Source organism: Catharus ustulatus, chromosome 8, assembly GCF_009819885.2.
Source record: "Catharus ustulatus isolate bCatUst1 chromosome 8, bCatUst1.pri.v2, whole genome shotgun sequence".
NCBI lineage: Eukaryota > Metazoa > Chordata > Aves > Passeriformes > Turdidae > Catharus > Catharus ustulatus.
In genome coordinates this window covers 4,287,256-4,299,411 of record NC_046228.1, presented here as the reverse complement: position 1 = coordinate 4,299,411, position 12,156 = coordinate 4,287,256, and the positions used below count along the sequence as shown (strand labels likewise).

Genomic DNA, 12,156 nt, shown 5'->3' with positions numbered 1-12,156 from the left:
AGCCTCATGCCAAGGTTGCCATTCTTCCTTCTTTGGCAGATGCCACCATCAGCCTGGTGAACGGCAGCAACCGCTGCGAGGGCCGTGTGGAGATTTGGCACTCTGGGCACTGGGGCACTGTCTGTGACGATGACTGGGACCTGAGTGATGCCCAGGTGGTTTGCAGGCAGCTGGGATGTGGTTCTGCTGTTGCTGCAACATCAAGAGCCTCCTTTGGACAAGGTAGTGGCAGCATCTACCTGGACGATGTGAACTGCACAGGGTCAGAGGCGTCCCTCTTCCAGTGTGACCACGATGGCTGGGGCAGCCACAACTGTGGCCACGGTGAAGATGCTGGTGTTGTGTGCTCAGGTACAACTCCTCTGACTACCTGCATGCTGGCACACATTCACAGAGTACCCCTTTTTGCTGGAATTCTGTGTGTGTTGGGGATGAGTGTGGGATAACGGTGTTGAATGATCCCACCAAAAAAGACCATTCTGCTTGCACTCCGAGGCATTCCATTGCCCAAGTGCCAAGATGGCATCATCATGCCTAGCATTGGGAGAAAGCCAGTTATGGACATTCATCCCACCGACCTCACCTGTATCTTTCCATTCCTCTCTTACAACTGCCACAATCACAACTACAGCTAGCCACATGCTCCATTAAGTGGGTCTGAATTTCTCTTGGGCTTTATGTCTTCCGCTTTCTTCACAAAAAGCTAGTGTTCAGAACTTAGGGATTGATTGTACCCATGAGAGAGGAGGAGCATGAAAAGCAGTTGAACCCAGCCAAGGCTGGCTGACTTGGTGGTCTGAAAGTCACAAAGAGCTGCCAAGGCCCTAGCAAGAGAAGGTGCCTTTGTGCTGGAGCCTCGTGCCAAGATTTCCATTCCTCCTTTGGCAGATACCACAATCACCCTGGTGGACGGCAGCAACCGCTGCGAGGGCCGCGTGGAGATTTGGCACTTTGGGGACCAGGGCACCATTTGTGATGACGACTGGGACCTGAGTGATGCCCAGGTGGTGTGCAGGCAGCTGGGATGTGGCTCTGCTGTTGCTGCAACATCAAGCGCCTCCTTTGGACAAGGCAGTGGCAGCATCTACCTGGACGATGTGAACTGCACAGGGTCAGAGTCATCGCTCTTCCAGTGCAGGCACCGTGGATGGGGAAGCAACAACTGTGGCCACAGTGAAGATGCTGGTGTTGTGTGCTCAGGTACCACTCATTTGGCAGCCTGCATGCTGACACACTTTCACAAAGTGTCCCCTAATGACTGGAATTCAACGAGTGTTGGGGATGAGTGTGGGATGATGTTTTAATATATCCCATGAAAACAGGCCATCCTGCTGCCATCCCGAGACTCTCCATTGCCCATGTGCCAAAGTGACTGCAACATGCCCAGCACTGGGAGAGAGCTGGCCATCCTACTACATCCAATAAGGCCTCACTTGCTTCTTTCCTTTCCTCCCTTGTAGATTCCACAGATGCCACACACATACCCAGCCTCACTGACTCTGCTACTGCAGGTGAGTCAGAATTTCTCCTGGGTTTTCTGACCTCTGATTTCTGCAGAAACAATTATTGCCTCAGAATTTGCGTTCAGGTCTTCTCCAATGGAGTGGAGACCCTTGGAAAAGGACAGCAGAATGCAGCTGAGACTGGGAGTTGTAGTATCCCGAAATTCACTGAGAATTGCCAGGACCCAGGCAAGGGAAGGGACCTGACTGTAGTCTTGGTTTGCTGGAAATCATGTGTTGAGGATATGGGTGGGAGTTCTTCACTGCCCATGTGCCAAGGTGGCAACAACATGCCCAGCACTGGGAGAAAGCCAGTCATGGACATTCATCACTCAGGTCTCACCTGCCTCTTTCCATTCCTCCCCTACAGATGACAAAACAACAACTACACCCAGCCCCATGCTCTTCTAAGTGGGTCTGAATTTCTCTTGGGTTTTATGGCTGTTGCTTTTTCCAGAAACAATTAACGTGTCATAATTAGGGGGCTGCATGTCTCCATGGGATAGTAGGCGTTTGGAAAAGCAGTTGAACGCAGCCAAGGCTGGCAGAAATGGCGGTCGGAAAGTCACAGAGTGGTGCCAAGGCCCTGGCCAGAGAATCTGCCTTTGTGCTGGAGCCTTGTGCCAAGGTTTCCATTCCTCCTTCTTTGGCAGATGCCACCATCAACCTGGTGAACGGCAGGAACCGCTGTGAGGGCCGTGTGGAGATTTCACACTCTGGGGGCCGGGGCACCGTCTGTGATGACAGCTGGGACCTGAGCGATGCCCAGGTGGTGTGCAAGCAGTTGGGATGTGGCTCTGCTGTTGCTGCAACATCAAGCGCCTCCTTTGGACAAGGCAGTGGCAGCATCTACCTGGACGATGTGAACTGCACAGGGTCAGAGTTGTCCCTTTTTCAGTGCGGCCACCGTGGCTGGGGAATCAACAACTGTGGTCACCATGAAGATGCTGGTGTTGTGTGCTCAGGTACCACTCATATGACTGCCTGCATGCTGGCACACTTTCACAAAGCATTTGTTGCCTGTTGCCCAGAATTCTCTCTGTGTTGGGGATGAGTGTGGGATGAGGTTTGTGTTAGATCCCACCTAAACAGACCATCCTGCTGCCATCCCGAGATTCTCCATTGCCCATGTGCCAAGGTGACTGCAACATGCCCAGCACTGGGAGAGAGCTGGCCATCCTACTACATCCAATAAGGCCTCACTTGCTTCTTTCCTTTCCTCCCTTGTAGATTCCACAGATGCCACACACATACCCAGCCTCACTGACTCTGCTACTGCAGGTGAGTCAGAATTTCTCCTGGGTGTTCTGACCTCTGATTTCTGTAGAAACAATTATTGCCCCAGAGTTTGAGTTTGGAGTATAGTGTTCTCAGAAGGAGAGCATACCCTTGGAAAAGCACAGCAGAATGCAGCTCAGACTGGAAGTTGCAGTAGTTCAAAATTCAGAGAGAATTGCCAAGGTACCGGTAAGTGAAGGCACCTGTATGTAGTCTTGGATTGCTGGAAATCGGTGTGTGTTGTGGATGAATATGGGAACCTGGTTGACCCTGTCAAGATAGACCATTCTGCTGACACCCCCAGGCTCTTCATTGACCACATGCCCAGGTGGCAGCATCATGCCCAGCACTGGAAGAAAGCCAATCACGGATCTTCATCCCACAGACCTCACCTGCATCTTTCCTTTCCTCCCCTACAACTGACATAATCAAAACTACACCCAGCCCCAGGCTCCTCTAAGTGGGTCTGAATTTCTCTTGGGTTTAATGCTGTCACTTTCTTCACAAACAATTAGTGCTTCATAGTTAGGGGGTTGCATGTCACCATGGGAGATGAGGAGCTTTGAAAAGCAGTTGAACACAGCCAAGGCTGGCAGTCATGGTGACTGAATGTCACAGAGTGCTGCCAAGGCTCTGGCAAGAGAAGGTGTCTATGGTGGATGCTCTTGCAAACTTTTTCATTCCTTCTTCTTTGGCAGTTGCCACCATCAGCCTGGTGAACGGCAGCAACCGCTGCGAGGGCCGTGTGGAGATTTGGTACTCTGGGCACTGGGGCACCGTCTGTGATGATGGCTGGGACATCAGCGATGCCCAGGTGGTTTGCAGGCAGCTGGGATGTGGCTCTGCTGTTGCTGCAACATCAAGCGCCTCCTTTGGACAAGGCAGTGGCAGCATCTACCTGGACGATGTGAACTGCACAGGGTCAGAGGCGTCCCTTTTCCAGTGTAGCCACGATGGCTGGGGCATCCACAAGTGTTTCCACCATGAAGATGCTGGTGTTGTGTGCTCAGGTACCACTCATATGACTGCCTGCATTCTGGCACACATTCACAAAGCATTTGTTGCCTGTTGCACAGAATTCTCTCTGTGTTGGGGATGAGTGTGGGATGAGGTTTGTGTTAGATCCCACCTAAACAGACCATCCTGCTGCCATCCCGAGATTCTCCATTGCCCATGTGCCAAGGTGACTGCAACATGCCCAGTACTGGGAGAGAGCTGGCCATCCTACTACATCCAATAAGGCCTCACTTGCTTCTTTCCTTTCCTCCCTTGTAGATTCCACAGATGCCACACACATACCCAGCCTCACTGACTCTGCTGCTGCAGGTGAGTCAGAATTTCTCCTGGGTTTTCTGACCTCTGATTTCTGCAGAAACAATTATTGCCACAGAGTTTGCGTTCAGGTCTTCTCCAATGGAGTGGAGACCCTTGGAAAAGCACAACAGAATGCAGCTGAGACTGGGAGTTGTAGTATCCCGAAATTCATTGAGAATTGCCAGGACCCAGGCAAGGGAAGGGACCTGACTGTAGTCTTGGTTTACTGGAAATCGTGTGCTGGGGATATGGGTAGGAGCTCTTCACTGCTCATGTGCCAAGGTGGCAGCAACATGAACAGCACTGGGAGAAAACCAATCATGGACATTCATCACTCAGGTCTCACCTACCTCTTTCCATTCCTCCCCTACCACAGACACAATCACAGCTACACCGATCCCCACACACCACTAAGTGGGTCTGAATTTCTCTTGGGTTTTATGGCTGTTGCTTTTTCCAGAAACAATTAACGTGTCATAATTAGGGGGCTGCATGTCTCCATGGGAGAGTAGGAGTTTGGAAAAGCAGTTGAACCCAGCCAAGGTTGGCAGAAATGATGATCTAAAAGCCACAGAGTGGTGCCAAGGCCCCGGCCAGAGAAGGTGCCTTTGTGCTGGAACCTCATGCCAGGGTTTCGATTCTTCCTTCTTTGGCAGATGCCACCATCAGCCTGGTGAACGGCAGCAACCGCTGCGAGGGCCGTGTGGAGATTTGGCACTCTGGGCGCTGGGGCACCGTCTGTGATGACTACTGGGACCTGAGCGATGCCCAGGTGGTGTGCAGGCAGCTGGGATGTGGCTCTGCTGTTGCTGCAAAATCAAACGCCTCCTTTGGACAAGGCAGTGGCAGCATCTACCTGGATGATGTGACCTGCACAGGGTCAGAGTCGTCCCTCTTCCAGTGTGGCCACCGAGGATGGGGCAGGCACAACTGTGGCCACGGTGAAGATGCTGGTGTTGTGTGCTCAGGTACCACTCATTTGACTGCCTGCATGCTGGCACCCTTTCACAAAGTGTCCCCTATTGGCTGGAATTCCATGTGTGTTGGGGATGAGTGTGGGATGATGATGTTGAATGATCCCACCAAGACAGACCATTCTGCTGACATTCCCAGACTCTTAATCTCCCATGTGCCAAGGTGGCAGCATCATGCTCAGCACTGTGAGAAAGTCAGTCATGGACCTTCATCCAACAGGCCTCACCTGCCTCTTTCCTTTCCTTTCGTCCCCTTCTGATGCCACAACAACAACCACAACTAAACCCAGCACCACCTTCTCTGTCCCTACTATGTGTCTGAATTTCTCCTGCATTTTCTGCACACTGATTTTTGAAGAATCAGCTAGTGCCCCAGAATTTTGCATTACGTTTCCTCCGTGGGAGAGGAGTAGCTTGGAAAAGCAGTTTAACCAAACTGAGACTGGGACTTGTGGTGGCCTGAAACTTACAGAGTAATTCCAAGGCCCTGATGCCTTTCTGGTTTTTGTCTTTTTGCCTTTATATATTCTCTGTACCCTTTTGACATATATTTCTGGCTTTGTTGCTTCTCGTTGTAACTTAGCTACAGCAAATCCTAGAAGTCAAAACTTATTCCTGGATCCCTATGTTCTCTTAGTTCTTCCTGGATACCAAGGCCAAGAAACAACTCTTCAGACACATTTTCATCAACAAAGTACAGTCCCTTCTGTGGCAGAGAGGACTTTGAAGGGACGTGGACTGGGCAGAGCTAATTGCATCACCACGTCCGCTCCTACTTGATGCTTTTTCACAATTACAGTAATTTCACGATTATAAGCTGCACCATTTTGAAAAAAATTTTGGTCCGAACCCAAAGTGCGGCTTATAATCAGGTGCGGCTTATATATGGACAAAGAATGAAAAGTTGCTGGTGTAGTTTGGAGGACAGGTGGCTGCTGAGAAAGGCAGGAAATTCTCTTTGAAATGGAGAATGTAAACCCCCTCTCTCCAAATTATTATAATTTGGAAATCAAGGGGCTTTCAGGCAAAAAATATGGAAAATAGGAATAACAGTTCTTTTCTAGGGAAATCAAAATAGAAATACAGTACTAGAAAGAAACAAACTCCAAACCCTGACAAAGTCAGAGTACAACCTGACAGCCTGTCAGGCAGGGTGTTGGTAGCAGTCCCATTAAATGGTGGCTGCATCCTCTAGAGGTCCAGTGGTGATGTGGAGAAATCTGGTTTTCCACTGGAGTCCAGTGGAGAAAGGGGCTCCCTTAGTGTCCCAAAACCTCTGTTTTTATCTTGGTAAGAAATGTTGGGCTCTTCCCCCTGGCTGGAGCAACTTCCAATGGGATGCAGTAATTTTATCAGTCCCACAATGGGACTCAATGGGCCATTAGCAGCAAATGACTCGCTGGAGGAAGGATGGATTGTGAAAAGATAAAGAACAATGCCCCGCCTGGTTTCAATGGATGGCCCATTAGCAGAATATCTGCCATTGAGATAAGGATCACTGTCCCCACCCTCAACAGACGGTGATAGAATAGATAGATTTTATCACACTCTGTATTGTAACGTGCGGCTTATAATCAGGTGCGGCTTATATATGGACAAAAAAAACAAAAAGTTGCTGAAACCCAGAAGTGCGGCTTATACTCAGTGCGGCTTATAATCGTGAAATTACTGTAAGCTAATTGTCCCATCATATGAACCTGAAGGCAACCCCATGAGGGCAGGCTTTTGCATATATTTTTCCATACCTGTCCTGGAGGCCTCCAATAAGGATCCACTTTTATATTGCTTCCTAAAGGAAAATTATCCCCAAAGTGGTAGTGTTTCATTTCTAGGTCAAAAAAAGGCAACAGCCTTGCAAGAGAAGGTGCCTTTTACTGGAGCCTCATGCCAAGTTTTCTCTATCTCCTTCTTTCCCAGTGGGCTACACCATCAGCCTGGTGAACGGCAGGAACCGCTGCGAGGGACGCGTGGAGATTTCACACTCTCGGGGCCGGGGCACCGTTTGTGATGACAGCTGGGACCTGAGCGATGCCCAGGTGGTGTGCAGGCAGCTGGGATGTGGCTCTGCTGTTGCTGCAACATCAAGCGCCTCCTTTGGACAAGGCAGCGGCAGCATCTACCTGGACGATGTGAACTGCACAGGGTCAGAGTCGTCCTTGTTCCAGTGTGGCCATCGTGGATGGGGCAGGCACAACTGTGGCCACGGTGAAGATGCTGGCGTTGTGTGCTCAGGTACCGCTCGTTTGACTGCCTGCATGCTGGCACACATTCACAAAGTGTCCCCTGTTGCCTGGAATTCCGTGTGCGTTGGGAATGAGTATAGGATGATGTTTTTGATAGATCCTATATAACTAGACCATCCTGCTGCCATCCCAAGACTATCCATTGCCCATGTGCAAAGGGGAGGTACATGCTCAGCACTGGGAGAGAGCTGGCCATCCTGCTTCATCCAATAAGGCCTCACTTGCTTCTTTCCTTCCTTGTAGGTTCCACTGATGCCACACACATACCCAGCCTCACTGACTCTGCTACTGCAGGTGAGTCAGAATTTCTCCTGGGTATTCTGACCTCTGATTTCTGCAGAAACAATTACTGCCTCTGAATTTGCGGTCAGGTCTTCTCCAATGGAGTGGAGACCCTTGGAAAAGCACAACAGAATGCAGCTGAGACTGGGAGTTGTAGTATCCCGAAATTCATTGAGAATTGCCGGGACCCAGGCAAGGGAAGGGACCTGACTGTAGTCTTGGTTTACTGGAAATCGTGTGTTGAGGATATGGGTAGGAGCTCTTCACTGCTCATGTGCAAAGGTGGCAGTAACATGCCCAGCACTGGGAGAAAGCCAGTCATGGACATTCATCACTCAGGTCTCACCTACCTCTTTCCATTCCTCCCCTACCACAGACACAATCACAGCTACACCGATCCCCACACACCACTAAGTGGGTCTGAATTTCTCTTGGGCTTTATGGCTGTCGCTTTTTCCAGAAACAATTAATGTGTCATAATTAGGGGGCTGCATGTCTCCATAGGATAGTAGGTGTTTGGAAAAGCAGTTGAACCCAGTCAAGGCTGGCAGAAATGACGATCTGAAAGTCACAGAGTGCTGCCAAGGCCCTGACAAGAGAAGGTGCCTTCGTGCTGGAGCCTCGTGCCAAGGTTTCCATTCCTCCTTCTTTGGCAGATGCCACCATCAGCCTGGTGAACGGCAGTAACCGCTGCGAGGGCCGTGTGGAGATTTGGCGCTCTGGGGGCTGGGGCACCGTCTGTGATGACAACTGGGACCTGAGTGATGCCCAGGTGGTGTGCAGGCAGTTGGGATGTGGCTCTGCTGTTGCTGCAACATCAAGCGCCTTCTTTGGACAAGGCAGTGGCAGCATCTACCTGGATGATGTGAACTGCACAGGATCAGAGTCATCTTTGTTCCAGTGTGGCCACCGTGGATGGGGCAGGCACAACTGTGGCCACGGTGAAGATGCTGGTGTTGTGTGCTCAGGTACCACTCATTTGACTGCCTGCATGCTGGCACCCTTTCACAAAGTGTCCCCTGGTTTATGGAATTCCATTTGTGTTGCGGATGAGTGTGGGATAATGATGTTGAATGATCCCACCAAGACAGACCATTCTTCAAGACACTCCCAGACTCTTAATCTCCCATGTGCCAAGGTGGCAGCATCATGCCCAGCACAGTGAGAAAGTCAGTCATGGACCTTCATCCAACAGGCCTCACCTGCCTCTTTCCTTTCCTTTCGTCCCCTTCTGATGCCACAACAACAACCACAACTAAACCCAGCACCACCTTCCCTTCTGCTACCGTGGGTCTGAATTTCTCCTGCATTTTCTGCACACTGATTTTTGCAGAATCAGCTAGTGCCCCAGAATTTTGCATTACATTTCCTCCATGGGAGAGGAGCAGCTTGGAAAAGCAGTTTAACCAAGCTGAGACTGGGAGTTGTGGTGGCCTGAAACTTACAGAGTAATTCCAAGGCCCTGATGCCTTTTTGCGTTTTTTTCTTTTTGCCTTTATATATTCTCTGTACCATTTTGACATATATTTCTGGCCTTGTCACTTCTCGTTGTAGCTTAGCTACAGCAAATCCTAGAAGTCAAAACTTGTTCCTGGATCCCTATGATCTCTTAGTTCTTCCTGGATACCAAGGCCAAGAAACAACTCTTCAGACACATTTTCATCAACAAAGTACAGTCCCTTCTGTGGCAGAGAGGACTTTGAAGGGATGTGGACTGGGCAGAGCTAATTGCATCACCACGTCCGCTCCTACTTGATGCTTTTTCACAATTATGCTAATTGTCCCATCATATGAACCTGAAGGCAACCCCATGAGGGCAGGCTTTTGCATATATTTTTCCATACCTGCCCTGGAGGCCTCCAATAAAGATCCACTTTTATATTACTTCCTAGAGGAAAATTATCCCCAAAGCTGTACTGTTTCATTTCTAGGTTAAAAAAGGCAACAGCCTTGCAAGAGAAGGTGCCTTTTAATGGAGCCTCTTGCCAAGTTTTCCGTATCTCCTTCTTTAGCAGTGGGTTACAACATCAGCCTGGTGAACGGCAGGAACCGCTGCGAGGGGCGTGTGGAGATTTCCCACTCTGGGGGCCGGGGCACCGTCTGTGATGATGGCTGGGACCTGAGAGATGCCCAGGTGGTGTGCAGGCAGCTGGGATGTGGTTCTGCTGTTGCTGCAACATCAAGCGCCTCCTTTGGACAAGGCAGTGGCAGCATCTACCTGGATGATGTGAACTGCACAGGGTCAGAGTCATTCTTGTTCCAGTGTGGCCACCGTGGCTGGGGAAGCAGCAACTGTGGCCACGGTGAAGATGCTGGTGTTGTGTGCTCAGGTATCACTCACTTGACTGCCTGCATGCTGGCACACTTTCACAAAGTGTCCCCTGTTGGTTGGAATTCTGTGTGTCTTGGGAATGAGTATAGGATGATGTTTTTGATAGATCCTATATAACTAGACCATCCTGCTGTCATCCCAAGACTCTCCATTGCCCATGTGCAAAGGGGAGGTACATGCTCAGCACTGGGAGAGAGCTGGCCATCCTGCTTCATCCAATAAGGCCTCACTTGCTTCTTTCCTTTCCTCCCTTGTAGATTACACAGATGCCACACACATATCCAGCCTCACTGACTCTGCTACTGCAGGTGAGTCAGAGTTTCTCCTGGGTATTCTGACCTCTGATTTCTGCAGAAACAATTATTGCCTCAGAATTTGCGGTCAGGTCTTCTCCAACGGAGTGGAGACCCTTGGAAAAGCACAGCAGAATGCAGCTGAGACTGGGAGTTGTAGTATCCCGAAATTCACTGAGAATTTCAGGACCCAGTCAAGGCAATGGACCTGAATGTACAGTAATTTCACAGCTGTATGGCGCACCCTTTTGACTAAAATTTTGGCCTGAACCCAGAAGTGCGCCTTATAGTCCGGTGCACCGTATATAACGTACTAAGTTGCGAAATTTCCCAATCCGGAAGATTGAGGCGCGAGTCGCAGGGAGAACCAGCAGGGCCACGGCTGCCAGGTGGAGGCAGGGCCGTGGGGTCGCGGCTGCCGGGTGGAGGCGGGGCTGTGAGGCCACAGCTGTCGTATGCAGGGTGATCCGGGGACCCGCAGCGCCCCTTCTGCAGGGTACAGGCGAGCCCGGGTGCCCGCGGCACCCCGGCATGCATGCCCGGGCCGCGGGGAGGTGGCACTGAGCAGTGGCGGGCATGCCCTGGCGCTGGGGAGGCAGTGCAGAGCGGCGTCAGGCATGCCCTGGCCCTATGGAGGCGGGGCAGGGCAGCGGCAGGCATAGCCCGGCCCCAGGGAGACAGCACGGACTGGCGACGGGCATGCCCCTGTCCTGGGGAGGTAGCACGGAGCAGCGGCAGGCAGGCCCAACCCCGCCAGGTACCTGTGGGCCAGGGGACCCATGACTGCTGGGCTGAGGCGGGGACTCGGCCAGCAACTGCACGGGGGGGAGCTGGGGGCGGATCCTTGCTGCAAATAAAAAGTGCGCCTAATAGTCCGGTGTGCCTTATATAATGTATAAAGTTGTGAAATTTGCCGACTCCCAGCAGTGCGCCTTATAGTCCTGTGTGCCTTATGGTCATGAAATTACTGTAGTCTAAGTTTGCTGGAATTCGTGTGTTGAGGATATAGGTGGGAGCTCTTCACTGCCCATGTGCAAAGGTGGCAGCAGCATGCCGAGCAGAGGCAGAAAGCCAGTCATGGATATTCATCCCTCAGGTCACACCTGTCTCTTTCCGTTTCTCCCCTACAGCTGACAAAACCACAACTACACCCAACCCCACACACCACTAAGTGGGTCTGAATTTCTCTTGGGTTTTATGGCTGTCACTTTTTCCAGAAACAATTAACATGTCATAATTGGGGGGCTGCATGTCTCCATGGGATAGTAGGAGTTTGGAAAAGCAGTTGAACCCAGCCAAGGCTGGCAGAAATGGCGGTCTGAAATTCACAGAGTGCTGCTAAGGCCCTGGCCAGAGAAGCTGCCTTTGTGTTGGAGCCTCATACCAGGGTTTCCATTCTTCCTTCTTTGGCAGATGTCACCATCCACCTGGTGAATGGCAGCAACCCCTGCGAGGGCCACGTGGAGATTTGGCACTCTGGGGGTCCGGGCATCGTTTGTGATGACGGCTGGGACCTGAGAGATGCCCAGGTGGTGTGCAGGCAGCTGGGATGTGGCTCTGCTGTTGCTGCAACATCAAGCGCCTTCTTTGGACAAAGCAGTGGCAGCATCTACCTGGATGATGTGAACTGCACAGGGTCAGAGGCGTCCCTCCTCCAGTGCAGGCACCGTGGATGGGGCAGCCACAACTGTGTCCACGGTGAAGATGCTGGTGTTGTGTGCTCAGGTACCACTCATTTGACTGCCTGCATGCTGGCACACTTTTTTGGTGTACCCTATTGGCTGGAATTTCATGTGTGTTGGGGATGAGTGTGGGATGATGATGTTGAATGATCCCACCAAGACAGACCATTCTGCTGACACGCCCAGACCCTTCATCTCCCATGTGCCAAGGTGGCAGCATCATGCACAGCACTGTGAGAAAGTCAGTCATGGACAT

The 12,156-nt window shown here is 51.2% G+C and overlaps 1 protein-coding gene across 1 annotated transcript in view; it reads left to right on the top strand.

Moving 5' to 3' along the window:
- Positions 1 to 10,880, top strand: part of DMBT1 (deleted in malignant brain tumors 1) — a 39,759-nt gene extending 28,879 nt beyond the window's left edge. Inside the window, exons 11-22 of the mRNA XM_042779521.1 lie at positions 40 to 351; positions 889 to 1,221; positions 2,156 to 2,467; positions 2,733 to 2,783; positions 3,479 to 3,799; positions 4,754 to 5,083; positions 6,986 to 7,300; positions 8,250 to 8,561; positions 8,816 to 8,899; positions 9,609 to 9,923; positions 10,183 to 10,233; positions 10,714 to 10,880. Coding sequence (XP_042635455.1) covers positions 40 to 351; positions 889 to 1,221; positions 2,156 to 2,467; positions 2,733 to 2,783; positions 3,479 to 3,799; positions 4,754 to 5,083; positions 6,986 to 7,300; positions 8,250 to 8,561; positions 8,816 to 8,899; positions 9,609 to 9,923; positions 10,183 to 10,233; positions 10,714 to 10,880 — 2,903 coding nt within the window. The remainder of the gene's footprint in view (positions 1 to 39; positions 352 to 888; positions 1,222 to 2,155; positions 2,468 to 2,732; positions 2,784 to 3,478; positions 3,800 to 4,753; positions 5,084 to 6,985; positions 7,301 to 8,249; positions 8,562 to 8,815; positions 8,900 to 9,608; positions 9,924 to 10,182; positions 10,234 to 10,713) is intronic.
- Positions 10,881 to 12,156: the final 1,276 nt, after the last annotated feature.